This window comes from Talpa europaea, assembly GCF_964194135.1.
Source record: "Talpa europaea genome assembly, chromosome: 16".
Taxonomy (NCBI): domain Eukaryota; kingdom Metazoa; phylum Chordata; class Mammalia; order Eulipotyphla; family Talpidae; genus Talpa; species Talpa europaea.
In genome coordinates this window covers 558667-586537 of record NC_140084.1, presented here as the reverse complement: position 1 = coordinate 586537, position 27871 = coordinate 558667, and the positions used below count along the sequence as shown (strand labels likewise).

General features: G+C 71.6%; 1 protein-coding gene across 1 annotated transcript in view; it reads left to right on the top strand.

The window, feature by feature from the left end:
• Positions 1-3969: 3969 nt before the first annotated feature.
• The window catches only part of ZFPM1 (zinc finger protein, FOG family member 1), a gene marked incomplete at both ends in the record, with an annotated part of 48452 nt that continues 24550 nt past the window's right edge, over positions 3970-27871 (top strand). The window contains 3 exons of the mRNA XM_084257442.1: positions 3970-4009; positions 23165-23293; positions 25148-25255. Coding sequence (XP_084113568.1) covers positions 3970-4009; positions 23165-23293; positions 25148-25255 — 277 coding nt within the window. The remainder of the gene's footprint in view (positions 4010-23164; positions 23294-25147; positions 25256-27871) is intronic.

Genomic DNA, 27871 nt, shown 5'->3' with positions numbered 1-27871 from the left:
GGCTGAGCCGGGGCTCCTCACGCAGGCGGCCCTGGGGGAGCAGGACAGGCAGGCCGCGGGCCGGCCAGCGAGTGCCAGCCTCAGAGCAGGGGGCTGTCTCGGGCCACTCGGAGCCGGGGTGCTGGGGTGATGAAGGAGAACCAGTGCTCCGCCTGGTGTTCCGAGGCTCCTTTTCTGGCCTGGCCTCGGGGATGCCCCCCCATTCTGCTCCAGGCCCCGCACTCTGGGCCCTCCAGACCTTGTACCTCCTCTGCCTGCAGCTGTGCCTCTTTCTTGAGCATCCTCTTCATCCTGCCTAGTGCAGCTTGTTTCTAGAACATTCTGTGACTCCCTAGGTCACGGCCCCACCAGCAGTGCACTAGCGAGGTACCCGCAGCTGCCTCCCTCCTGGCACATGGGGTGGGGCCGTGTGCAGCAGCCCCAGGTCAGCGGGCAGAGGCTGAGGAGGCAAGCCAGAGACGTGCCTGGGGCCAGGCCCTCCAAGCCCCTCTCCCGGATCCCAGGCCAGAGCTGGGGCACCACTGCCTGGGGATGCAGGAGGCGCTTCCACTTAAGAGCTGGGGGGCCGCTCTGAGCCAACTCTGCCGCTTCCTGCCCTGGGTACCCTGGCATTCATAACCACCCGGCAGGTGCATGAGGAGTCAGGAGGGAACACAGGCCAGCCCAGAAAAAGAAGGTGTCTGTGACGGGGATGCCACACGGCCCCAGAGCAGGCGCCCGGACAGAGTCACCCCCTGGGCCCGCCCCCCAGGCCTCTAGTGCGCAGGAAGTACCCAGCTCTAGGGGAGTTGGCAGGCCCGACTCTGTTCTCTCCACACTGACATTAGGATGTGACTTGCTGCTCATGGGCACACAGGCAGGTGGAAATTAGGGTTCACAATGGGCAGACCATGGGGCATGAGCCCCACCTGGACACCCTCCACACCCCACCACCCCCTCTCCTACTGCATCAGGGACTCCTGTTAAGCCCCATCTGGAGGTCACCGCCTCCAGGAAGCCTTCCCTGACGTCCTCAGGCAGAGGTGCTGTTCTGCTCCAGGTCGCCCTGGCCTTCCTTTCCACTCGTTTCCAGTCTTTCCTCAGCTTATCGCCATCGCCAACAGCCCTCCCCTGAGGGGGTGGCAGGTCCCCTGCCCAAGTAGGCCGCAGGGTCTCCCGCACCCGGGGCTGATAATACCCCTGCAGGGCACCTGAAAGACAGAGGGGGCAGAGTGTAGAAGGAAAGCACCCTGAAAACCTCATTTTTGAACAAGAGGGCCCATTTTCATTTGCACTGTGACCCCCCAAATGATGCCCTGGTCCTGGAGAGTGATGCTGCCTGGCCGCCACCGCCTGAAGTCCTGGGCGGGGTGGGCACGTCTCTCCTCCCAGGCCTGTTTGTTCACCTGTATGTGGGTGACCAAGTGACCGCAGTGCCGAGGCCGACCTCGCACGGTGGTGGCCTCCCCGTGGCCCTCAGGCCCCTCCCCCACAGGCCAGCCCCCAGCCGGCCAGCCCAGTGCCACTGGCTGGTGTGGACGCCCAGGCCCCCTCCTCCAGGAAACGCCACTCCCGGGTCCCTGTCCTGGCCCAACGGGAAGCCCAGTTAGGTCGGTGCCTCGTCCAGCTGGAGTGAGCACGCAGATGTGGGTGCACTTGTGAGGGAGGGGGTGCAGCGCCAGGCAGTGGTGGGGAGCTGCCCGTGCCTGTGCAGGGTGCTGGAGGGCAGGTCTCTTGGCCGCCTGGCATTAGTGTCCCCTCTGTCCAGGCACAGGTGGGTGGACCCGGGGTGGACCCCAGCCTCCTTTCCAGGGGCCCCCGTGAATACTGCTGGAAAGGGGACAAGTTATGGGGTAACCCATCTCTTCTGTGAGGCAAAGGTGTGGGGAGTGAGGGACTTCCCGCAGCAGCCCCCCCCCCCCCGCATGAGACAAGGGACAGCGCTGCTGTGACGGGTCCTGCCATCAGGTGGGTGGGCCATCTGGACGGGTGTCCCGGTGCCCTCTGCAGAGGCCCGGCTCTCGGTCCCCCGCCCTTGCTGACTCCCTATTTCTTGTGAATATGGGGGAGAGGGGCAGGCGCTAAATGCAGGCCGAGGATTATAAAATAAAACATAATTCCATCTGGGAGGACAGCCTCCAGGGCCGTGTGACCTCGACCCTCCCGGGCCTCTGGGGTCCCCTGAACACACCCCAAAGACAGAAGGGTCATCTCCATTTCCAGGGCTGGACAGACAGTTGACCCTGGGGACCAGCTCACTCGCAACAGTTCAGGAGAGCAGGGGCGGGGGTTCGCTAGGCCGGGAGGGGTCCTCCTTCCGGGGGGGCCCCCAGCAGGGGCACCCGCAGAGTCCTGGCTGGTGAGTGGTGGGGACCACGTCCCGGGGGCTGCTGCTCGGGCCTGGCCCAGGCCTCTGGCTCCCGCGTGCTCCCCGATGTCCAGCCTGATCTGGGAGGAGGCCCCGGGGCGCCCGCACCCCTAAAAGGCCAAGGCCTGCACTGCGGGGTCACGGCCGCCAAGGGCGGGAGGGAGGCGCGGGGAACCTGCCCGCTGGGCGGTGCGGGCAGACGTCCGGCCGCCCGAGCCCAGCTCCGCCCAAGGCAAGGGGGGCGCCCACACCTCGGGCCTCCGCCGCCCGGGGCGGCGCTCCAGAGCGGAGGGGCGGGCCGTGGCCCGTGGCCCGAGCAAGGGCCGGGAGCGGGTCAGGCCTGGGGCGGGGCTGGCGCCGGCGGGCGGGTCCGGAGAAGCCGGCGGCCCGGCCGGACGCGGGGCCCAGCCGGGACGCAGCCGCGGCCCGAGCGCGGAGGGGGCGCCGGGAGCGCCGGGGCGGGGGCGGGGCCGCCGCGCTGGGCGGGGCCAGCGCGGCAGGGGCGGGGCCTCGCTGGCTCCCAGAGGCGGGGCCAACTGGAAGGGCGGGCCGCGCGGGTGGGCGGGGCCAGGGCGGCCGGGACCTGAGATCGACCCAGGCCGCGGCGGGGCGGGGCGGGGAGGCGCGGGCCGGGGCCAGGGCGGGGCCGGGCGCGGGGGTGGGGCGGGGCGGGGCCGGGGCCGGGCTCAGGGGCGGGGCCATGCGCGGGGGGGGGCCGGGGGCGGGGCCGGGCGCGGGGGAGATGCCGGGCGCGGGGCAGGGCGGGGCCCGCAGGGGGCGGGGCGGGGCCGGGGGCGGGGGAGGTGCCGGGCGCGGGGCAGGGCGGGGCCCGCAGGGGGCGGGGCGGAGCCGGGGGCGGGGCCGGGCGCGGGGGAGGTGCCGGGCGCGGGGCAGGGCGGGGCCCGCAGGGGGCGGGGCGGGGCCGGGGGCGGGGGAGGTGCCGGGCGCGGGGCAGGGCGGGGCCCGCAGGGGGCGGGGCGGGGCCGGGGCCGGGGCCGGGGGCGGGGCGGGGCCGGGCGCGGGGGAGGTGCCGGGCGCGGGGCAGGGCGGGGCCCGCAGGGGGCGGGGCGGGGCCGGGGGCGGGGGAGGTGCCGGGCGCGGGGCAGGGCGGGGCCCGCAGGGGGCGGGGCGGGGCCGGGGGCGGGGCCGGGCGCGGGGGAGGTGCCGGGCGCGGGGCAGGGCGGGGCCCGCAGGGGGCGGGGCCGGGCCGGGCCGGGGGCGGGGCCGGGCGCGGGGCGCGGGGCGGGGCGGGCGCCGGTGACGCGCCGGCCCCGCCCTCCCGCCCGCCCGCCCGCCCGCCCGCCCGCGCCCGCCGGGAGCGCCTCGCCGTGGCCGCGGGTCGGGCGCTCGCGCGGCGGCGGCTGAGGAGAGCGAGCGGCGGCGGCGTCTGGCGCCCGCCGAGCAGCCGGCCCCGCGCCCGCGCAGCAGGCCTGGCCTCCAGCCCCGGCGGCGGCGCGGCGGGCGCGGGCGGGCGCGGCGGGCGGGGGGCGCGGGCCGGGGCGGCCGCGGAGCCCGGGGCCCGGGGGCATGAGCCGCCCCGCGGCCCCGCCGCGCCCCCGCCGCCCGCCGCCGCCCGCCAGGGGCTAGAGGCGGCCGCCGGGAGGGCGCGCGGCGCCGGAGACATGTCCAGGAGGAAGCAGAGCAACCCGCGGCAGATCAAGCGTGAGTCCAACTTCGCCGGCGGCCCGCGGGCCCGGCCCGCGCCCCGACCGACCCCCGACCCCGACCCGACCCCCGACCCCCGACCCCGACCCGACCCCGACCCGGCCCCGCGCGCCGCGCCCCCCGCCGCCCCCGCCGCGCCCCCCGCCCTGCCCGCTCTGCCCGCGGCGCGGCGGCCTCCCCGCCCGGCGTCTGCGCCCCGCGGGGCCGGGCCGGGCCCCCAAGGCCGGCGGCGGCGGGCGCGGCCCCCGCCCCTCCCCCAGCCCGAGATCGCGCGGCGATGGGGCGGCGCGATCGGGGCGCAGATAAAGTTGAAAATATTCCACGGCGATAGCATCGGCGCGGCGGGCGCGATCGTATCGCGCTCCCAGGCTCCGCGGCGGGCGGGCGGGCGGGACCCGCGCCCCAGCGTGCGGGCCGGGCCGGGCCGGGCCGGGGGCGCAGCTTCCGCCGCCCCAGCTCGGCTCGGCGCGGCCGCGGGACCCCGCGGGACCCCCGAGGCCGGCGGCGTCCCGGGGTGCGGGGGGGCCGGGCCGGGCCAGCGCGGCGGCCGCGGCTCCAAGTTTCTCCCCGGCCGGCGGCGGCCCCCGGGGCCCCTACGCCGGCCCCGGAGAGGGCGCGCTCCGGGCCGCTCCGCCGCGCGGGAGCCGCGGAGCCCGCGCACGGGAGGCGCCCCGCGCCCGCGCCCCTCGCGGGAAGCGCCCGCGCCCGGCTGCCCGGGGCGCCCCCCGCCAGGCGGGCCCCGCTCCCCGCCGTCCGCGCCCTCGGCCCGCGGGACCCCGTGCTCCGGCCCCGGGGAGCGGCGCGGCCCAAGGCCCTCCCGGGGAGCGCGGGGAATCCGGTTCCGTAACCCGACGCCGCGCGCGCGGACCTGTTTTCCGAAAGTCCCGGGCCGCGCGGCCGGGTGCCGCCCCCTCCGCGGGCTCGGGGCTGCGCGGGGCGCTCGGCGGGGGGCGCCCGGGACGGGGACCCCGTGGGCACGCGGGCGCGGCCCCCGCCCCGCGCCTGCGAGCCGGGCCGGCAGGGGAGGGCGGCGGCGGGAGGCGGGGCTGCGCCGGGCCGGGCGCCCCCCCGCCCCCCGCCGATCGCGGCGCGTTAAGATGCCGGCGCGATTGTCCCCAGCGGCGGCGCCCGCCCGCGCCCCAGCCCGCGCCCCAGCCCGCGCCCCAGCCCGCGCCCCAGCCCGCGCCCCAGCCGCCTCACCTGCGCGCGGGCCGCGGGGGCGCGGGGGCCCCTCGGAGGCCGGCGCAGCTGCCCGCGCCCTGCGCCTTTGTTCGGCGGGAGAGATGTGCCGGCTGATAGCCCGATGGCGGCGCGATAGGCGCTTCCATTTATTAACTTCAAACGCGGGGCGGGGGGCGCGGCGGGGGCGGCCCGGCCCGGCCAGATGGCCGCGGCGATAGGGGGCGCGCAGCCCGGACCCCGGCCCGGCCCCTCGCCGCCTCCCGCCGGGTCGATGCGAGCGCGATAAGCCGGGCCGGGCGGCGATCGCCGGGGCGATAGGGCTTATCTGCGGCCGCCAGGCCCGGCGCGGCGCTCGGCGTGCGGGGGCGGGGCGGGGCGCGGGTCTGCGGGGCGCGGGCAGGGGCTCACCCCAGCGCACCTCGCTGCCCAGCGGCGGCCCCCCGCGGGCGGCGCGGCCCGGCGGGAGGAAAGAAAACTCGCTTCGCCGGGCGGGGGCGGGGAGCGGACGCGCCCCTAGATGGTGCGAGATAGCGGGGCGGCCCGGACCCGCCGCTGCCCTCCTGAGACACAGTCCGGGGCTTTCCTGGCTCCCGCCGCTTGAGGAAGGACCGGGTATCCCGGTGTTTTTTAAGCAGGGCCCCCCCCCAAGTCAGGACAGCCCCGATTTCACGTAGCAGGTCTGAATTGAGCACCTGCGCTTTGCAAGGTGCCTTGAGGAAATGGAGGCCGCCGAGCAAGTGGGGGCGCCGCTGAGAGCAGTGTGGGTCACTTTGGGGGGCTCCTGCACCGTCTGAAAAAGCAGCCGCGAGCGCTCCCGGGAGACATGCGCGGGCCGCAGCTCCCCGCTCTGAACCGTGGGGACAGGAGCCAGCAGTCCAGGGGCTGCAGAGCCCTCTGCGGTGGGGGTGCCCTTGCACCCCAGGTGCTAAGTGGAAACCGAGGCTGCCCTGGCCAGGGCCTTCTGCAGGAGCGGGGGCCGGCTGGGCACCAGCCACTTGTCTCAGGACGGCGTTTTCACACCTTCTCAGAGTTTGCTTAAACAAATTATTGTTCCCCGCACACGGCTGGCCCGCCCGGCTTCTCACCCGCCGCCTCACAGAGCCCAGCCCGCTGGGGCTGGCACCGTGGCCGAGGGCCCTTCCCGGGAGCCTGACTTGGGCACAGCTCAGGGCGGGCGGGCTCTGAAGTGCTTTATCAGCGTGGAAGCCATCACGCTGCCCCCACATGGGGACTCTGCCAGGTGCCCAGCCTCCACAGGCAGGGGACTGCCTCCCCTGCCTCAGTTTCCCCTCTGGAAAGTAGGCCTGGCCGTAGAGGACACAGACGTAGAGATGGGGGCTGCATGGCTCAGCCCCAAAGCCTGCACTTGAGCTTCAGGTGCTGGAGCCCGCACTTGAACCCCAGGGCTCCGGCTTCGCTTGGCTCCAGGTGGGCCTAGTCCCTGTGCCGCTGGCTCGGGCAATGGCGCAGGCCTCCCCTCGGTGGCCATGGACTTGGTAAGAGCAGCTGGCCCGGCGCCGCTCCGCGCTGGGCAGTAACGGCCCCTGCTGCCCATCGTCACTTCACAGCTGGGGAGACGGCAGTACCGAGAGGTGACGGCCCTCCTGGGCGGGCAGGTGGCCCGGCTTCCGTCCCTGGCTTCTCCGGCCTCAGTCTCCACACCTGTGCGATGGGCTGCGGCACAGCCCCCCATCCCGGCCCTGCCCACATCCCCTGACCTCCTTCCTGAGACATCCAAGTGCAGGGGGGATGCTGGGGGGTTCACCCAGCCCTGACTGGGGGCCAGTCCCGCCTGGCCAGCCCCTCCCGAGGTCACCAGGAGCCCAGCGTGGCACCAGCACCGCCAGGGATTTAAATGGGTCAGTTGGGGAAGAAAGGAGGAGGGAACGTGATGCCATTAATTGTGCCCCTTATCTCCTGTTTCTATGCCAACCAGACGTTCCTGGGGCTTGCCGGGCCGTGAATAATACTCCAGGCCTATCTGCCATCGACAGGCCTCCTCCTGGAGGCAGCTGCTGCCTCGTCGATCGGTATCGCCCCCCACCCCCGGCCCTGACCGGGCCACGCTCAGGGGCCCCATGGGACGCCTGCCCACAGACCAGACCCCCGGCTTCCTGGAGCTGCCCACTAGCCCCATTTCACAGAGGGGGAGACTGAGGCCACAGCCAGTTTGCTGCTGGCAGGAGCAGCCTGGGACCCAGGGGGCCGAGGTCAGCCTCAAGGACAGCAGCCCAGAGGGGGTCGGCCCCGCCCGGTGGGCCTTGGTGTGCTGGGCTGTGGCCTGTGAGTGGGGGAGAGCCTGGCCTGGAGAGCCAGACGGGGAGGTCCCCGGGGCCCCGTCAGCCAGTCACGCCAGCCTCGCTGCCCTGCTCGGGCCACCAGGAGCCAGCAAGCTCATGACCGGTGTGCCACGCAGCGGGCCTGGGCCCGTCCTGGGCCTTCCCGAACTCTGCCAGGGCAATGGCCCGGGGGGGCGTGGTGTGAAGTGGATGCGAGCCTCAGTTTCCCCATCCGCAGAATGGGACTGATGGCCGTGCCCGCCCCAGGCACACCCCAGTAGCCGCCGTGGCCTGTCAGTGGGGTCGGCTTTGTGGTCTGCGTGTGTCTGAAGGGGATGCCCTCGCAGGCCTGTCCATGCAGCCGCGTGCGGGGCGCAGACATGGCCCTGCAGGGAAGTGCTCCCCTGCGCTCTCCCACCTGCGCGGCGCCTGGGTATGTGCTGACGTCCCCCACCCAGCGGGTCCTGGCAGGAAAGGCACTGCCTGCTCCAGGCCCCGGGGGCCCCCTCCAGCCATTCTGCCAGGCAGGTCCCTGGGCTGTGCCGCCCTGGCCAGCTCGGCCTCTCCAGGCCGGCCTTCCTTGCCCAACGCTGCAGGCGTATGGGAGGTCTCCCCAGCCCTCCACCCCTCGCTGGGCCAAGCCCGCTCAGAATTGAGGGTCGTGGGGCAGGATCTCCTGCTCCCTGTGCCCATTTCACAGGTGAGGGGCGGGAGGCCTGCAGGCCCAGCCAGTGTGGGCAGCACCCAGAGCACAGTGAACCCCCCTTGCCCAGGAGGGTGGGCATTGCTGCAGAGGGCAGGCCTGGGGCTCCTGGCAGGGGCCCAGCAGCTGCCCGCGGTGCCGATCAGCTGAACGGGCATAGCCCAGTCACTGCCCCGCTGTCCAGTGAGGGGCCCTAAAAGGCCTGGATGTGAGTCCAGCAAGGGGCCAGGAGGGATGTGGGGGCCTGGCTGTGAGCAGGGTCTGGGCCTCAGCCTCACCCACCCCTGCCTTTGTCCTCCACACTGTGGCCCCGAGGTGGCAGCCCCGCCTGGGCCCACTTCCCCCACTCTGCCCGCGTGCCGTGCAGTGGGAACACGGCAGGTGCTGGGGCCTTGGAGCCGCCAGGTCAGGAGGGCACAGGGCCCTGGAGGCCACCGGGCGGCCGCAGACCAAGACCCATCCCTCCTGCGCCCACAGAGGGCCTGGGCCTTTACGCTTCAGCCTGGCCTGGCCAGTGTTGGGGCGCCGCTGGCCTCACTGTGCCCCTGGGCCTGTGGCTTCTCGCGGCCTCAGACTCTGCTTTTGAAGCAGGAGCCCAAGCAGCACTGCCAGGCATGCTGCACTGGGCCAGGAGCCAACTGGCCAGAAGCCGGCTCAGGCCACCACACAGAGCCCCGCCCCCAGGTGCCCGCATCTGAGGGTCCTGCCTGCAGGGCCGTGTGGTGTTAGCTGTGCTGGCCGTGTGCTCCGTCCACTTCACAGGGAAGAAAACTGAGGCCCATGCTTGAAGCCGCAAACTGTGGGAGCTGGTCTGTGGGCCCCAGAGGTAGGCAGAGGTGCCTCTGGGCCGTGCCCCGCCCCCAGGCCCTCCGTCCCACCCGCCGCCTCCTGAGGGTCTCCGCAGGGCCCCAGCAGCCTGCCCCTCCTGTGAGGCGCTGGGAGAAGGCCGTGGCCCCGCTGGGGCAGGAATGCGGGGCTGACCTTGGGCCAGAGCTGGCTGGGCAGATAAGCAGGCCCCTCCCCTGCCCTCCTGGCCTTCTCCGCTGCCTCTCCCCTGGCGTGGGTTCCCAGAGCCTCAGTGTCCCCCATATAAAGGTGCTGGGGTGCAGCTTCCCGTACTGGCCTGGTCTGAGCTCGTCCCAGGCTGCTGCTGCTGGGCCCTGGGCCCCTGGGCCCGCTCCCTTGGCCCCCAGGGCTGGGCTGCAGACAGAGGTCAGGCAGCCAGGCCCAGGAGCACCTGGTGGGCCCTCCCCAGCTTGGCCATCCCCTCACCGATGCCCTCGGGAGGGCGCTACGCCAGGGCCGTGCGGCACGCGGCCTGGGGAGGGGGAGCGGCGGTCCGGCTGGGGCTGTGCCCGGCCCGCCTCTGGCAGGACTGCTGCCGCCTGGGTGCTGCCGCCTGCACAACTGAGCACAGGCCAGACCCCGGGGCACAGGCCAGACCCAGGCCCTTGGACCCTGCGGGTGTCGGAAGGTACCCGGCATCCCTGGGCCTCCGTTCCCCAGGGCCAGGGCTGAGGGGAAGCCTCCATCAGGGTTGGCCGTGTCATGCGGCCCCACAGATGCCAGCGAAGGGGACATAGTGCCCTGTCCCCCTACCCGCCTGAGCCGCGCCTCTGTGTCTGGCCTCAGGCCCGCCACCTTAGCCCCAGTCTCTGGACGATGGCCACACCACAGCCTCCTGCCTCAGTTTCCCTGTTCTCTATCAAGCCTCACCCCGAAAGTCAGACCTAGGTAGTGTAGTCTTGGTGCTTCCAGGGGGTGCGCCAGAGGGACTCCCCGGCATGGGCCTGCCTGGGGCTCCGCGCAGGGGAGGGCGGGCTGGTGTGCCACTTGCCGCGGCTTCGGGCGGGCAGCGAGGGAGCTCCTCCCCGGCCTGCGGGCTCCCAGGCGCGAGCTCCGTTCTCCTCCGCGAGGGAGGGGGCTCAGAGACTCCTGTGCACAGAGAGGAAACTGAGGCTTCAAGCTTCACAGTCAGACTTGGCTTGCACTGGCGCCCCCACCGTGGGGAGAGAGGGGCCGGCGTGACCGGGGTGGGGCTTCGCAGGCCCGGAGCTCGGCCCCGGCCCCACCTGGAGACATCCATGTTGGTTCAGGTCAGGAAACAGGGCCTTCCTGCGGTTCGGGCCCATGTGGCTGGGCTGACCTGCCCTCGCTGGCCATGTGGTGTGGGGCCTGGCCAGCCCTCTCTGGGCTGAGGTGGCCCTGCCAGCCTGGAGCCACAGGCCCTCCACACCCTGGGGCCACACAGGGGCCCTCGGGGCAGTTGGGAGTCCCTCAACATTTGAGGGTGCCCTGAGCACTCCAGGCTCCCCAGGTGGCCAGGGCTGGGGGTGTGAGCTGAGCCCCAGTGGGGGCACTGCGGGGACAGGCCTGCCTCACTCCCGACAGCCAGGGCTTGGGGCCTGGACACGCCTCTGCAGGGGACAGAGCCCCGCAGGTCACCGTACCTGCTGTGCCCCCCCTGCCACCAAGCCTCTCCACTTCCCAGACCCGGCTTCACCCCAGAGTCTGCGACCCAATGGGATGGAGACCCTAAGGTAGCTTCCTGCCTTGGTTTCCCCTGCCGTGCAATCTGCCCTCTCCCAGCTCCACCAGAACCCTGGAGCAGAGGGACGGCCCCGTCCTCCCTTGGGTGGCCTCAGGGGTGGACCGGCCCTCGGGGGCCCCGACCAGGCCCGGCAGCCAGGTCCCTCTGCCTCCCGGCCGTGCTGGCCGGAGCCCCGGTCTCTCCCGAGCGTCTCCTGGGCCGGGCCCCCGGCGGGCGCAGGTTCCAGCTCCCGTGATAACTTGGAAAGTTGAACCGGCCCCATTACTGCGCAGAGATGGTTGGCGAGATACGGCCTTGATAATGGGGGAGATAGCGCGTCTCCCGCCGGCCGCCCAGCCTCCCCACCATTAACATTCCCCACCAGCGCCCGCTGCTATCTCCTCTATTTCCACTCCTCCCGCAGATAAGGATGGAAATTCTGACTTCATAGCTCACTGATTAAAGTGTCTGGATTTCTTGATAATACACAGATAAATTATGTTTTTGAAAAAGAAGGTAGGGAGGCGGGCTGGGAGGATGGGGGCTGGCGGAGCCCTTGGCCGGCTCTCCTGGCCCTCCTGGCCCCCAGGCCGGCCGTGACCCCCCGGCGGCCCCTCCCGGGCCTCTGTGCAAAGACAGCGTCCAGGGGCCCGAGCTAGGCGCTGGCGGGAGGTGTCAGGACCAGGCCCCGGCTCGGGGCAGCAGCCACAGAGGAAGGAGGATGTCCCCAGCCAGCACCCCGCCGGAGCTGGGGGTCCCAACTCGGAATCATGGAGCCGTCTGTGTGCCTCAACTTCCTCATCTGTCCGTGCGCCCCGGCTCGGAGGCTTGGCAAGAGTGCCCGGTGCCCAGGCCAGGGGTTTTGCCCAGCTTGTCACCCCAGCATCTGAAACAGTGCCCGGGTCTAGAGTAGGCGCGGGGCAGGGGGGCGAGGAGAGCCCCCTCTACCAGTTGGGAGAGGCGGCGCCAGCCTGGCCCCCAGCCCCTCCCGGACCACCCTGCCCGCCTGCGCGGCCAGTGCCACGCGCGACGGTGCCGCCCAGATGCGGCGAGGAGCCGTCTCGCGCTGTCTGGATAAAGCCTCCTTCAGCTGATCCGAGAGCCGCGCTGATGGCGCGATTAGGGCCGCGCGGCTAATCCCGCCGTGAGGGACAGGTGCGCAGCCAGCGCTGTGCCGCCGGGAGGCGAGGCTAGGGGCGCGCCTGCCCCCCCCCCCCGGGGACTCGCCAGGGGCTGCCCGGGGATCCCCAGGCCCAGGACAGCCGGCCTCTTTCTCCCGCTGCTCTTACGTTTAAAGCAACCCTTGAGAACCGGGACGCTCCGTGACCCAGGCAGGAGGCCGCATGGGCCGCAGACGTTTCTGGAGGCGCGGGACTCCCGGCTGTGGTCCTCCGAGCGGGGCCGGCGTCAGCAGAGCCGCCCTGACGGAGCACTTGCTGGGTGCCGAGGCGGCACCTGTGTCAGCCTCCAGTCTTCCCAGCCTCCCTGGGAGGGCACCTTGGACCGCATTTCTGCTGTCGGGACTTAAGGCTCAGAGAGGTTGAGTAACTCACCTGAGGTCACACAGCCCGGGAGGGAGCAGTGGACACTCTGGCCTTGGGGACAGTCCAGGTGGGTGAGTGCTGGGCCCCGCCCTGCCCAGAGCCGACGCTGGCCCCTCCCACTCCAGCTGTTCTCGGCTTCCAGACATAGGCCCCTCAGTGCCAAAATGGGTTTCTTTCTCTCTTTTGGGTCTTGTGTCTCGAAACTGTAAAGGAAGTCAGCAGTTTGCCGAGCACGGGTGCACGCGCAGGGGCGGCGGCGGGGCCCAGGGCTCGTCCCCTGCCCCTGAGCGCCGGCCTGCCGCAGCCTCCTCACCTGTACAAGAGGCGTGACCCCAAGTCCCCCTCCGCGCCTGGGCCTTTGCGAGAGATGGGTAAAGCACCCCAGGTTGTGCCGTGGGTGCGGGGAGCCCAGAAACCAGGACCCCGCCCGCACTGGCCTTCCCCCCAGCCCCGCCTGCGCCCACTCCTTGGGCAGTCCTGTTCTCCTCAGGCCCGTGGGAGTGGGGTCCCCCCACCCCGTCACTGTGGCGCTCAGGCACCTGTCCTGAGCCGTAAAACGATACCGGAGATGCCAGACCTGTCCCACAGACCCTGGGGGGGACCTGGCCTGCTCTGGCCACCTCCCAGCCCCGTGCGGTCACCAGGGCCCCCACCAGAGCTGAGTGCCTGTCTGGGCCGCCTGCCCCTGGCAGTCACCTCTCGGCGTCTGCCCGCCCATTAATTGGGGGCTGGCCCTAAGGCCCAGCCACAGCTCCTGGGGGGGGCCATGGGCAGTGCCCCAGGAAGGAGCCCCCATCCCTTAGCTCCCTGGCTTGGGGGCCGAAACCCCCCACCACAGAGGAGGAAGAGGGGGTGGGAGGCCCCTGTCCGCTACCTCTGCCTCTGTTGTTTCCCCTTATGGCGCACACCACAGACACCCCGCAGCCGCACATTGCGCTGGGCTCCGCGCCCTCGCACAGGTGTCACTATTTTTCAAAGGACGCCTGACAGGAGGCTGCGGGAACAAAGTTGCCCCAAAGGGCCCCAGGGAGGAGCCCCCCGGGGTGGGGGTCCGGACTTGGGGTGCACACTGCTGTGGCTGCTGGCTCCGACCGGCGACCTTGGGGCACCCTGACCCTGAGCCACCCGCAGCCGTGGGGTGAGGGGCAGCCTGGGGGGCTGGCGGGGAAGGAAGAGGCTCCCCGACCCTTGGTCCTCGTGCTCGAGGCGGGTCCTGACCGGTGCCCCCAGCTGCGGTGCCCACCTGGGCGGGCGCGAGGGGCGGCAAGCAGATGAGCGCGAGTGCGGCCGGGGATTGGCGGGGCCCGGGGCGGGGCGCAGGGGTGTGCCGGCCTCTGGATGCCCTGCTGCTGACCCTCGGGGCCCAGGCCCCCGCAGCCGGCACGGGGGGCCGAGAGCCGGTGTTCCGGAGATCAGCGCTGCCAGCTCCGACTCCCGTGTGGGAACGCGGAGTTCAGAGGCGGGGCGGGGAGGCCCAAGGCCGCCGCCGGCTCCCTCCCTCGGCGCGGCGCCCCCACTCTCGGCCCTCCCCCGGCCGCCCCCAACTCTGCCCCCTGTAGCGGCAGGAAGGGCCGGCCAGGATCTCTGTGACCTGAGCAGACGGGTGAAGGAGAGTCCTGGAGCCCTCGGTGGCTCTTTCAGGCTTTCATTGAGTTTACAGGGGCGCGGCAGGCCGGGGTGGAGGGCGGGAGCCTGGCAGGCCCCAGCCCGGCAAGTCTTCACGCTCTGGGCTCCCCGCATTCTCCCCGCGCCTTTGCTTCCCTGCTCCTTTCACTCTCTCTGCTGGCGTCCAGGTGACGCCGCCCTCGTAAGCCCCGTCTCAGCCCAGGTGCGCCCACCTGCGCACGCCCACACCCCACCCCAGGGGCCGCCGTCAGGCGGGCTGCAGGGCCGCAGGGTCCACCATCCATCCCGGCGGGAGGGCGGAGAGGCCCGCTACCGTACTTCCCCTACGCCCCCGTGATGCTCATCCGGAACCGCGCTGTGCGCGGCTCTGCGCCCGGCTGCGTGGGCAGGCTCTGGGCCTGGCTCCCTCCGCAGGGGGCTTGTCGCACCCTTCCTGGCCTCGGTTTCCCCAGCCATGCAGGGGGCTGGGGTCCCCGACTCTGGCTGTGGTGTGCTCTGGAAACGCTGGTCTTCCACATGGGCCCTTCTCAGAAACGCGGGTGATAGGAGACCCTGTCCGTGGGGTGTGCCCAGGAAGCATGGGGTTCCCACTCCCTGAGGTCACTTTGCACGCCACAGCACACCCCACACGACGTGAGGCCCGTGGACCCGGAGCCCGGCCCCAGGCCCCGCGGGCTGCCACACTCTGGCCTCGCCATGGCCGTGCCCATGACCGCACCGGGCCCGCGGGCTGGGGTCTGAGCCAGAGGCAGAGGGCCGTCGTGGGGCTGTGGCGCCTGGGCCTGGGGCGGCGCCCGCGGGTCCCGGTCGGTCGGTGCACCTGACACGACACAGCGCTCCAGTGAGCTCAGTGTGTCCGGGGGTCACAGCCCACGCCGTCCACCTCCAGAACCGTCCGTCTCCCCAAGGAGCCCCGACACCCACCCAGCGCCTCCCCTCCCACGGCTCAGCTCCCAGCCCCGGCCAAGGTGCAGGCCCGCGTGGGCCAGGGCCTGCCTGGTGCCAGGGGGCCCCGCACCCTCCCAGCCCTGGGTGCTGTGGCTCTGGGCCCCGTGCGGACAAGGGCCCCGGGGCAGCAGGTCCGGCTTGGGGCCCACAGAGCTGCGGACCCCTGGCGGGACACGGGAGCCTCTCCTCACTTGCCCCACTTCCCCCTCCGCGCCCTGGGGACGCATCTGCTGCTTGGGAGGCGGCCACCCCGCGGGCCAGCGGCTTCCTTCCGCCCCGCCCCGCCCCCCTGCTGGAGAAGCAGCGGGCAGTGGCCACAAGTCTGGACAGGAAGGTCTCCCAGGCCCGGTGGGAGTCCCGCTCCTGACTCAGCAGCGCCAGGCTTCCTGGAGGAACGGCTGGGAGCTGCACCCGGCCCCGAAATCCTGACCCTGGGCCCCACCGAGAGCCCCCCGCTCCTCAGGCCTCGGCGCTCCGGGGAAGTGTCACGCGGCCGAAGCGCCCACACGGGTGTGGCGCGGCCGGTCCCGCCCGGAGCCCAGCTGGGCCTCGAACCCTGCCCAGCGTGCTGGGCCTGCCCCCGGAGCCCGACCCCCGGAGCCCAACCCCTCTGGGCCCGTCTGCCTCGGCATGTGGCCGGGCCGCGGGCTCCCCTGGCCGAGCCCGCCCGCCCGTCGGCCTTCCCCGGCCATCGGGGAGAGAGTCACTCCGGCCACGGCCCTCGTCTCCGCAGCTCCCCCGCCCGGGGCCCCACGCTCAGCACTGGCGCGGCCGCGCGTGGCCTCGCCTTCTGCCCCACGCGCACGCAGGCCTTTCCCGCCAGCGCCCGCCACGTGGCCCCGAGCACTGGCGATCGCTCTCCGGACCCGGCAATCTCGTGTAATCTATCAGCTGCTATCGGCCCATCGAGGGCTGGGAGCGGCCGGGCCCAGAGATGGCGCCAAGCGCGGGCGCTGATAACGTCCCGAGTTCAGGAGATGAATGTTGAGTAAGCGCAGGCCGGGCCGATAGGATGTGGACTTGGCAGGCCCGGCTCCGGCTGAAACCAATCCCCCCTATCTGCGGGCTGGGCTTTCTCAGGCCCGGCTCTTTCTTCCCGCCTCCTCACCTCCCTTTTCTCTGCCGTCCCCGCCCGGGCCCTGCCCCTGGGGACAGGAGTGGGGGCCAGACTGCTGGCCCAGGAGAGGGGCCGGGGAGGGGCGGGGGGCCTGAGCGAGCCCGAGGAGGGCACAGCCCGGGGGGGCTGCCTGGAGGAGGCAGCTGGCGCAGCGGCAGTGCCAGGGCCCGAGCGCAGCCCAGCTCCTCCACTCCCCCAGCCCGTGCTCAGCCGCAGGCCGAACCCACAAACACTCCTGCTTCTGTGGCTTTGCCCCGGAGTCCCTCCGCCCGTTCGCACTTCCCTGCTCACGGCCCGGCTTACTGCCACCCCGGGAAGCCCTCGCCCACCACCCACGCCCACCCAGAGGACCCAGAACGAGCGGGCGCAGGATGGCGGCGGTGGGGAGCCAAGTCCAGAAGTGTCCTGACCTCCGGGCCCCCCCTCCACAAACCGCCAGCCGCACAGCCGGCTGAAACCCCGGGGCTGGTGCCCAGCTGCTCTCCGCCTGGGCTCCCTCCTTTGCCCCGTGGAGCCGGTTCCTAGCAGGCTCGCGCGGAGGGTCTAGGCAGACGGCACAGACCATCCAGGGCTGAGGGCGGGGGCCTGGGGGTGGCGCCGCTGGAGGCGGATGGCCGGGGCAGAGAGGGGCCCGGGCTCGGACGAAGACTGAGGCACACGGCGCCCGGGGCAGAGAGACACGGAGCCAGGAGGGAAACAGGCCGGGGAGGGAGACAGGGGTTCAGGCCTGGGAGCAGGGAGCTCTGGGCGCTGCCCCCGCCCCCCGCCTGTATAAGTAGGGTCAGCAGATGGGTGGGGGCCGGGCAGGGCAGCGGGGAGACAGAAAACGCGGGGTCAGGACAGGCTGCTGCCCACTCCCAGCGGCGAAGCCTTAAGCCAGTTTTGTTCCTCGGTGCCTCGGTTTCCCCGTCCGTGAAGGAAGGGGGCACCAAGTGGGTGCTGTCTGAGGGCCACAGGGCTGTGTGGTCCCCCCTAGAGCCAGGCTGATTTGGAGGCCGCTCCCGTGGCTGCTGCTGTCCCTGCGGTCCCCTGCGAGGCCAGAGAGGCCCAGCTGCCTGGGAGGCCTCCAGTCCGTGCCCAAGGCCCACCCGCGGGTTACAAAGCCGAGCCGGGAGGACGTGGGGGAGGTGGGTGCGGCCCCTCCCCGGGCTGGCGAGGGTCTGCCTGTATCACGCCCCTCCCAGCCTGGAGCCCCCACCTCACCCATCAGACCTCCTGGCAGGCCATCTGTGGGGCGCACCATTCACCCCAACACTCAGGCTTAGACCCAAGACTTCCCTTGGGTGAGTCCAACCCCAGTCTGCCCAGCCACACCCTGAAGCTCGCCCGCCCTCTCTGCCACACAGCCCCCGGCGCGTGAAGCACCTACTGCGTGCAGGGCACTGCTCAGACCTGGGTGAGTGGGGAGACCTGGCGTGACGGTGACCCGGAGCGTGCTGTGAAGGGGGCGTGCCAGAGGGGCCCAGGAGAGCTGGGGAGCCGCGGGGTGCCTGAGCAGAGCAGCTGGGGGTGTGGGGCCACGTGGACACGCAGTCTGTAGACTCCCCACGACAGCCCCTCGGGAAGACAGGCAGGCCTGGAGGGAGGTTCGGGGTACCAGGCCCCTCCAGGAGGGACAGCAGGACCCTCAGAGTGAGGCTGCGGGACGCTTCCTTTACAACCTTGGCGCCCGGGGGTAAGCCAAGGGCGCGCGTGGATAGCTGCGTGGCCGGGACCCGGGCTCCATAGACCGCCCCCACCTTTCCACAAACACCTTGGTGTCCAGGCAGTGGGTGGTGACATGGTATGTGGGTGCAGCCCAGTAAACGCCGTCCAGCTAAAGCCTCTGGAGGTCACGCGGCTCTTGCTCCTTAGGCTGTCCCGGGACAGCGAGACCCTCCTGGCCCCACGGACGTCCGTGCCCTATGGGTTAAGGGAGTGGCCACAAGCAGCGGCCTCCCTGCCCCGGCCAGCACTGGGCCCTGAGGCTGCAGGAACCCCTGCGGCCACTGCCCTGAGCAGTGCCTGGTGGGGACGGCGAGGGCCCGACCGCTGCCGGAGGCCGGCGCAGGGCAGGGGCTGGGAAGCCGCCCCTGCGGGGGGAGGGGGGGAGCTCCCCGCTGCAGGCACATTCCGGGGCCCTGGTGGGCCGGCCAGTCTGCGTCCCCGAGCTCCCTCAGTCACTGCCCCTGTGGCTACTGCCAGGTCCCCAGCACCACCCCCCACGGCCATCAAGTAAGCCGAGGTGCTCTCGCCAACGCCCTCTCTCGGGTCGCCCGGCGGCAGTGGTGCTGGGCCTGGGTTGAGGGGCCCCTGAGGCTGCAGCATCTCGCACCTTGCCAGGGACCCCAGGCCCTCTGCACGTCTGCAGCGCCTGAGCCCCGGCGTCCCCCCTGCCGGGTGCAGGTGTGCAGGGACGCCCCGGGCCTCCCAGAACCGCGCCGAGGACGTGGAACCAGCATGAGGCCTGTTGAGCAGGGCCGCAGCCCCAGACTCGAGGTGCTTTGCCTAGGGGGCGGGGGGCAGCATGACCTGACAGGGCCGGTGTCGGGGAGGCCCTGGGGGAGGCGGGGCCCAGTGGGCCTGGAGAGAAGCCGGCGCCTCAGCTGGAGACCAGGCCGCGTGGCGTCCACCTGGGCTCTGCCTGCTGGGGCAACCTGGAGGTGAGGCTGCGGGGGGCTCAGTGCCAGCGCCTAGCGGGCTGCACCGGGCCCGAGAGAGGGCTCCTCCTCCCCGGGCGCCGGCACCTCGCCCACCCGCCCCAGGAAGCCCGCCTCGGGGCCGACCGTTGGGGTCATTGGGGTAGACAAGACCCTTTCCTGCCTTTCCCCCTGCGCGAGGCCTCGCGCCTGTCCTCTGGCCCCACAGCCCCTGTGCCCACCCCCGCACCCCTTTCCTGCCAGGCACCCCGATTGGCTTCCAAGCCCAGCCTTGCCTGCTGGTGTTCTGGGCCGCTGCGTGCCAGCCCCGGGCTGTGGGGACACCACTGGGCTCCCCCACACCCCTCTTCTAGGTGGCCTCCCTGCCCTGGCCGGGCAGCAAGCTTTGCCGCTGTTATAACTGTCACAGCCGGGGCTTCGTTCCCAAGGGCTGGGGGGCAGGGGCTGTGCCTCAGTTTCCTCATCTGTCAAGCATCAACTGGGTTCCAGGCCTCCTTGCAGGAAGGGCCTTCCCCAGGGTCACACTGGCCGTAGCCCAGAGCTGGGTGCCGGCCACCCAGGCCCCCAAGCCCAGCCCATCTGGGCGGGTGGGCAGTCCCCGCCGCCTCCGCCCTGCCGTGGCCCAAGCTGCCCGCTGCCCGGCGGTGGGAAAGTCCGAACCTGTTGCTATTTTCGCTGTGTTATCAGGGCCTTATCTGCCGCTGTGTGCACCCAGACGCCAGGGTCTCTCTCCTGGCCGCCCAGCCCCACCCGCCCACCGGCTGCCCAGGGCCTGCGAGACGGGAGGCCAGGCCGCAGCGTCCTCCCCCGGTTCCTGCCCCTCAGCCCCTCACTCTGCCTGAGGGACTGACACGCTTGCCCCCAGATGCTCGGCTGTCGTAATACACGACTGTAATAACAAGGCAAGTCTGTGCCGGCACCTGCTGAGCCTGGCCGTGGCCCTTGACGTGCTGCTGCTGCCCACCCGGTCCCCAGTGTCAGTCACTGCTGGGCCTCTGCCTGGAATGCATTTCCCTGGCCCCAGTTGTGGGCAGTCTCCCCCCGCCCCTCCCAGATCACCGCCCTGGTCGCCTCCTCCAGGAAGCCCTCTCGGACCACCCACCCCCGCCCCCAGCAATGGCTGAACTCGTGCTTTGACATTTGCCCCTCGTTGCTTGGGCAGAACATCTCGGTTGCTTGGGGTCTCCAAGTCCTGACGCAGAGCCTGGCCCTCAGAGACGCAGCAAAGTCGCGAGCGATCGAGCGAGAGTGGGACCATCGGAGGCCAGGGCACCCCTCCCGTCAGGAGGCCGAGACGGCGGTGGGGGCAGAGCCAGGCCCTGAGGCCAGAGGGCCTGCGGCCGTGGTCCGGCCCTGAGGGACCATCTTCCTGTTTCCTTCTCTGTAAATGGGAATAAAAGCACCTCCCGGGGGCCTGAACAAGGTGTCCGCAGGCACCCCTGCGGCTGGCCAAGTCCAGGCGGCCGCGTGCCGGGCCCTGGCACTGGCTCCTGCAGGTCTCCAGGGCCCCACAGGGCCAGGCCTGCGGCAGCCACTCCGCTTGCACAGCCGGGAGGCCGGGGCGAGGGAGCCTGGAGCTCTGCGGCCATCGGAGCCCGCCGGACAGGTCTGGCCGGGGCCACCGTCATCCTTCTGTCACGTCCTCGGCGGCCAGATCCGGCTTCTTTGAGTCTGTCTCTCCGAAGGACCTGCCCCCACCGCTGCGGCCCCACGGAGCCGCGGGCCTGGGGCGGCCGGTCACCCCGCCGGCCCCGGACTCAGGGACTCGGGACCGTCCTCCTGCGAGTCCCCGTCTCCGTCATTCCGTTGACGGCATGAAGAAAGGGAGTTGATGAAATTCCACTATCAGCGCCGAGCCAATATGCAAAATATCTCGCCCCCAATCAGGCAGCTATTATGTTTTCATTTCCATCCTGCGCCGCCTAATGAGCGGGAGCCGATGGCAGCGGGCGGCTGCTCTCCGCGATAACCGGGCTCTCGGCAGGGGCGGCGCGACCCATCGTGGGCCGAGGAACCCCACGCCGGGGCTCCAGGGAGCCCCACCCGCCGGTGGGCAGCGTGGCCGGTGGCCGCGGGGGTGCAGGCTGCCTCAGGCGGGGCGGACAGCGGCGGGCTGGGGGAGCCGGCCCGCGTGGCAGCCACTTTGCTCCCGAGGGCCGGGGGAGCTGCTGCCCTTGCTGGGTCTCACTTTCCCCATCTGCAAGTGTGCCCCCTGGGGCTACGGCCCGGGGTCCTCCCCGCACCCCTCCCCACGCCGTCCCCCCGGGCGCGGGCTGGGGCTCGGGGCCGTGTAGAACTCAGGCTCCTACACAGGACGGGGTGCGGCCGGTGACGGGCGCGCCCCGGGGCTGGGGGGGCCGTGTGTCTTGAGTGCTGGCGGGACCCCGCTTCTGCCGTTTGTGGGCTCGCTGCGACCGCCGGCAGCTGTCTCGTGGTTATCAGCCGCGCTAATTGTGCTGGAACCGAATTAGCGGCATTAGAATAAATTGCCGCTGCGCCGGCCTCCCTCGCGCTCTCGTCACGCCTCTGTGCCGGGCGGCGCTTTGTTCCCGGGAACCGGCCGCCGCGAGGGCCTTCCTGGGTGGCGCAGGCACCAAGGCGGCCGCCTCCCTGGGCCGGGCGTGTGGGGGCGGGCGAGCTGTGTGCCCGGCGAGCCTGGTCCCCACGCCACAGAGCGGGCTGCAGACCCTTCCCCAGAGCAGGCCAGCGGGGCCCTGAGTCCGGGCCCCCAGCTCTGAGTGTGCCCACAGGCAGGCTGGCCAGGAGGCCCCAGGCCTGGGTGCTCGCCCGCGGCAGTGCAGACCCGCCAGGCCGAGCCTCCTGGAGACGGCCACGGGCCGCACCCTGCCCTGTGCGTGCAGAGGGAGGTCACTGAGGGTCAGGCCTCCCACCTGTCCCAGGGCACGAGTCGGACCGGTCTGGGGTGTGCCCAGCCGGCTGCCTGCCGTGTGGGCGCACTGGCAGAGCGGGAGGCTTAGCCTGGGGCTGCCTCTGTGTGGTCTGCGCGAGCGCGCCTGTAATTACGCGCCGAGGTGTGCGGGGGCGGGGCCGTGCCAGCCCGAGCGCCGCTGCTGGGCCTGGGACCTTCTTGGCTCCCTGGTGCCGCCAGGACGGGGACTCACTCTTCCCCCACCTCTGGGTCGCCCCTACCTTCCGCAGCCTCCTCTCCCACCTCGTCCTGCCCTGGGGCCTGTGCACAACTGCTCCCTCCAACCCGAGGGCTCAGCTGGCACCCCCCCCCCCCCAGGAGCCACCGCAGGTCCCTGTGGGTCTCCACCCGCTCCTGGCCCTTCCCACACAGCACAGCCTCACCCGCCCCTGCTTGCGTTGGGCCGTCTGGAAGCCTCTGCAGAGCCAGGGCCAGACCCAGGCCCCGACCTCCTGAGCACCTGCCCTCAGCTGTCAGCAGGAGGCGGGCGGGCCTCTGCCTGCGGGAGCAAGGTCCTTCTGCATCCTTCTGGCACCTTCCACATCCTGCCAGATGAAGTGTGAACAAATAGAAACCAGCTTTACCCCCATGGAATTCAGCTGGCCTGGCCTGGGCCAGCCCCAAGGCTTCAAAGGGCCCATGGCTGCCCCCCCCTTCTGCGTCCCCTGGAGGATCCTGGACGGGAGAGAGGCCGCGGGAAGGAGGGTGTGGGTCTCGGGAAGCCTGAGTCTGTGTTTCTGGGGAGAAGGCAGGCAGAGGGAGGCGTCCTCACGTTCCTGGAGGCCCACCTGCCGCCCGCCTACCCCGGGATGGGGCGCAGCCCTCGGAGTGGTGCATCCCCGGGGTGCTCTGGTGCCTCGGCCCCCGCCAGGGCCACCGAGCTGCCGGTCGGGCTCCTGCGACCACGCGGTGGAGCCCGGGTCTGGGCCTCACCTTGCTGTCCTCGGCAGTGAGGGGCTGGTGCTGTGGCCTTTGCAGCTGGGCCTGAGGGGGAGCCCTCAGTCAGGACCCCCGAATGCACACCTGGGTGGCAGCCGTCACCCCCGACGGCCGGGGGGATGGGCAGGGGCTTGCCCGGGGCTTGCTGTGAGCCACACTCAGCACCCGGCCGGCGCGGGCTCTCCGGCTCCGGGGCCTGCAGTCAGGCCAGCTGGACGCCCAGGCAGCCTCTCACGCGAGGTGAGAACCTCCAACAACCTGCAGAACCTGCAAGGAGCAGAGCCCAGGCCCGCGGCGCCCTGGCCCCTGGAGTGGACACATGTGGCAGCAGCCACTTAAGCCTTCAACAGGCTTTCTGGGTGCTCCCCGTGCGCCCCAGACCTGAGTGTTGGCTTCCCGGGTAGAAGGGATGACTGGGCCATGGTCCTGCCTGGTCACCCCATCTCGGGGACCACGGTGCCCATCAGAAATGCTCGTGGGATGGGGTGGGAGGGATCCCGCTGGGGACAGCCTGGAGAGGGGAGTGCACGTTTCCCCGGCCGGGGGGACGGAAGGCAGTGGGAACCCTAGGACTGGCAATGGCTGTTGATGTGGGCTCGCCCTTCAAGCCTTGGGGGGGCTCACAGCCACCCCCTCATGGCCGCTGACCCTGGGAGGCCTGTGGGTCAGGGGCGGCGCCCCTGCCCCTCACGAGTCCCCTCGGCCCGTGTCCTCAGGTTCCGTCGGCGACATGGAGGCCGGAGAAGAGGCCCAGGCCGGAGCCAGCCCCTTTCCGGAGCGGGAGTCTGCGGCATCGGAGGCCTCGGCCTCGGGGGAAGCTGAGCCCCCGCGTCCTTCCGGGCCAGGTGAGTCTGCGGCTAAGGTCCCCCGCCAGAGCGGCCCACGCCCTCCCGTGCCTCCACCCCTCTTCACGGAGCCTGGAGCCCGTCCCTGGGGGCCAGCCCGGGGACACCTGCAGGCCGTGGCACCTGGTGGGAAGCCCCGCGCCTCAGGCACACTGGGGCCACACCCCCGCCTCAGGCCCCTCCTTGCCAGGAGCGGGGCCCTGCCCCGCGGCACCGGCCCCAGCACAGACCCTGGGAAGGCACTTGGCCCAGAGAGGCCGGGCCACTGGCCCAGTTCACACAGCCTGAAACGGGGTGTCCCCCGCCGGCCGATGCCGCTCGAGTCCTGTCCCACCTCCCTCGCGCCCAGCCTGGCACCCGGCCCTCTCCCATCGGGCCCACCTCTCCCCAGCTGAGAGCAAGGCTGGCAGGACACGCCCTGGGAGGGGAGCTGCTGTGATCCTGGCACAGGTGGCCTCAGAGTGGGGGGCCTCTCGGGCTAGCTGTGCCCCAGAGCCCCCGAGAGGAGGGCTTCACAGGCAGGGGTACTGGGGTGCACAGCACCTGCCCTGCAATTCTCCAGAAGAGAAAGGCAGGGTGGAGGGTGTGGGGCCGCCTGTGAGCCGCTCTCCAGCCGCTGCTGCACCCGCTGGCCTGGCCCATCTGCTCCTTCCCCATGGGTCACAGCCCGGGACACCACGAACAAGACCCTCGCGGGGGAGTGCAGGGCAGGCGGGGGTGACTCGGGTACAGGTGAGGCCCCAGCAGGTGCAAAGGCCCTGAGGGGAAGGAAGAAGGGCTCTTAGGGAGAGGCTGGGGGGCAGCTCCTCCCCACGGAGGCCCTGCCCGGCACATCCCCATGCCAGGCCTGGTCCCCCAGAGGCCCTGCCGCTGGGGTCACAGGCCGTGCAGCAAGGAAGGCAGAGGGGCTGCAGGACCCCACCACCTGACCCTCAGTGCCCCAGGGGGCTGCCGGCCAGCAGGCACCCACTCGGGCCCCCTGCCCTCCTGGCCTCAGTCTCCGCAGCCGTGGCGCCTGCCCAGGGCTAGGGGGCTGTGCAGCCCTTATCTCCCCATCGCGGCTCGGCTGTGGGTGCTGCACCAGTGGGGGCGCCTTCTGCCAAAGGGCAGGAGGCTGTGCTGGTTGACTTTGACCCAGTGGCTCCCGGGAGCCAGGCCCTTATCTGATCTGGGAGCCGGGCCGCGAGGGGGGCAGGAGCTGGAAAAAACAGCCGGGGTTGCACCTGGCACCGCGGGGCGATCGCACGGAGATGGGGGCGATAAGGGGGAGCAGTATCTGCCGGGGCGGGCCGGCGGCCCTGCATGGTGGCTGGGCGCAGATGCCAGCCCGCTGATTTATAGCCAAAAATAATAGGACTTTTATACCGTGTGATTGATTTATTTGATGTTAATCACAGCTCTTATCGCGGGTATTAATAACCCGCCGGGCAGTGACGTCACCCCGGGGGGAGTTTATGGGGGCCCATCGATCGGGGGCCGCGGTGGTTATCAGTCGGGCGGGAAGGCAAATATGCCCTTTGGGCCGGGATTGGGTGCGGGGCCCGCCGAGGGGCCCCAGCTGCCCAGCAGCAGCTCGGAGCCGGAGCCCCCACGTGTGCCGCTGGCCTGGGTGTGCCTGCCGGCCATCCTGCGCTGTAATTATTAACAGCAACTGGAAGAGCAATTATTACCGCTGCAATTAATGAGGGGGCGACGGGGTTTAAAGGGCAAGGAGAACCTGAGGTGTCTGGCCCCCCAGCTGGAGCCAGCCGGGGGGACCTGGGGAGCTCGCCCACCTGGGCCTCGGTTTCCCTCCTGGCCACAGGGTGGGGTGCCCAGAGGCTGGCAGGCCTGATGGTGTTTTCCTCTTCCCAGACACTCCCCCCCCACCGCCGTCCCCCACATCCCCAGAAGGCCCGGAGGAGGCAGAGGGGCCAGAGGCGAGGCGGGATGAGGAGGCCGGCGAGTCCTGGAGCGGCCCAGGTAAGAGCCACGGCCGTGTGGCCGGAGCAGCCCCTCCCCGGGGCCCGGGGCCAGCCTGCCGGGGTCCTGGATGTGGCCTGCAGGTGGCAGGTGGGTCGGCCGGCCTGGGTCGCTTCCAAAGTCCACCAGCCTGTGGGAACGGTGTCCGCTAGAGGCGCCCGGCCTGTGCCGTCGCTGGGCTAGACCCGGCCTGGGGCAGGGCCCGGGGTGGGGCGGGTAGGTGCTCAGCCTACGTGGGCCAGAGAGGCCCACCCACCCGGTGGCCGGAGCAGCTCACAGTGCTCAGGGTGTCCGCCTGAGCCCCGTGCCAGTGGCAGCAACTGTGGGTGCAGGAAGGGCCGCCTGCCGGATTCTGCCCCTGCTGCCCAGCGAGGAGGGCGGGGCTGGAGGCGCGCCCAGGGCCCTGGGGCAGATCCTGCCTGTGCTGGGGGCGGGTAGGGTGCCGGGCCTCATGGAGCGCTGGGGCCTGGCCGCCATGTACGCGGCCAGCATTGGCCAAGCACCAGATGTTCAGGTGCGCAGCTGGGGCAGCACGTCCTGTGGGCCTGGGGGCGTGACCGTGGCCGGTGGGGAGAAGCACGTGGCCAGGCCTCGCCTCCAGGGGCAGGGCCAAGACGGAAGGGGGTCAGGGGTGGTCTTCTGCCAGTCCAGTCCAGTCACTGTGTGGACGCTGTGGGTGCCGAGGCCCCGGAGTCCATGGAGGGCCAGTGATGTCTGCCGGCCACAGGCCCACCCTGAGCAGGTGGCAGCTGTGGCTCCGGGAGGGGGCCAGCCCTGGCCCCCGCCAGATGGTGACCCCTCCTTGACCCGGCCTCCCCACCGGGCACACAGCATGGGGTGCTGCCCGGCGCCGGGACAGGCGTCCGGCACAGTGACATGCTGTCCTTCGAGAGGGGCTCAGCTTCTCCCCACCATGGGGCACCTGGCAAGGGGCAAGCCCAGAGCAGCGTCCACCAGCCTGACCCTGGGCAGCAGCACCAGGGACTGGGGGCCGGGGAAGGGCCCTCTGGTCAGGTGGTTGGCTCCCGGGCACACCCTGCTCCATCTCCCCTGCTCTGGGAGGGTGGCGGGCACCCACAGACACCGCGGCAGCCCCAATTCCAGGCTTCACCAGCGGAAACATTTGCTTTGGGTAGCGGCGAGAGGCAGGGACCCGTGTGTGCCTGCAGGACCTGATGGGGCGCTGGGCATGCAGGGGGCAGTGGCTGAGGCAGGAGCTGCTGGCCAGAGTGACCATGAGCACAGAGCTGAGCTCACACGCGGCAGCGCTCGGGGCCCTCACAGGCCGCCTGGGTGACAGCTTTGGGGCCGGGGCTTCGTGACACACGCAGCCCGCCTGCCCGCTCGTGGTGGCACGTCCCCTCGGCAGATGGAGGGCAGGCCACCGGACACAGGAGCCCGGCCTCGGGGAGGTCAGCATGGGCAGCCGCGGCCGTGGTCTGGGGCTGGGTTCACCCAGGGCTTCCTGCACGATCTGTACCCTGGAGGCCCAGGGGCTCCCTATCGGCCCCCACAGATAGGGATTTCTGGGCAGTGGGCAGCGATGGGCCGATAAGCGGCCATCAGCCCGCGCTGCGGTGGCCGCCCCTATCAGACGCCGGGCAGGCCACGCTTATCACCCGCCGGGAGCCAGAGGGGCCCGGGGGCGCTTATCTCTCGGGGCCGCCCGTGCCAGCGACGGGGCAGCAGGGCTCCCTGGCCCCGGGCTTGGCCTCCGAGGCCGTGCCAGCTGGTGACCGTGGGCACGGGCTGCTCCCGCTGTGCGGCTGAGCGCCTCTCCTGCGACCCTCTCCCCCGAGTCTGCTCCTGGTCTTTGCTCTGCGACGCCCCACCCCCATGGGAAGCACCCCATCACTGAGGGACGCTGTCCCCAAGGGTGGAGCAGGCGAGCCTGGCTCTGCAGCTTCTGTGGGGGTGACTGCCTCAGCCTGGGCTGCCCCTCTGGCCCTGGGACGCCTCAGAGCCCAAACCCAGGCTCGGCTCCCCCACTGTGGCCCCTCGCCCCTGCGCGGGCTGCTGGCCAGGCCCAGGTTCCTGGCCCCCTCCTTGGTCAGAGCCTTCCCCAGCGGCCCACAAGCAGGGCCTCGCGGACCCCAGGGGCCCTACCCTGCAAAGCCGGGTGTGAAAAGGCTTTGGAAAGGCAAAGCGTGAGCTGAGGAATGAGGGGCTGAGCCTCCTTCCCAGCTCTCCTGCCCCCCAACCCTGTGTCTGGGGCTGGCGCTGGTGCCCCAGCTCTCGGTGTCGCTGCTCCAGGGGTGCCCCCAGCTCTCTGGCAGGACACAGGCCCCGAACCCCCGCCAGCTGGTGGCTCCACCCCATCCTGCCTGCAGCCGGGGCTGCCCTGGGACAGGGCGTGGGCACGTGCGGGGCCAGGGAGACACCCCAGAGGCTGCCAGCGCCCAAGAGCCAGGTCTCCTGAGGTCGGGGCCGGGCCCAGGCTGGGGCTGATCCCGCTCTGAGCCAACGGGGTGCAGCTGCCGCCTCGGGGCAGGGTGAGCGGGGGCCAGTGTGCTGCCAGCGAGGTCACCACAGGCGTGTGAGGTGGGCACCCCAGAGGCCCTGGGTGGTGAGCGCACCCCTGGCCTGAGGGGGCTGCACCCCTCAGTGAGACCCAGG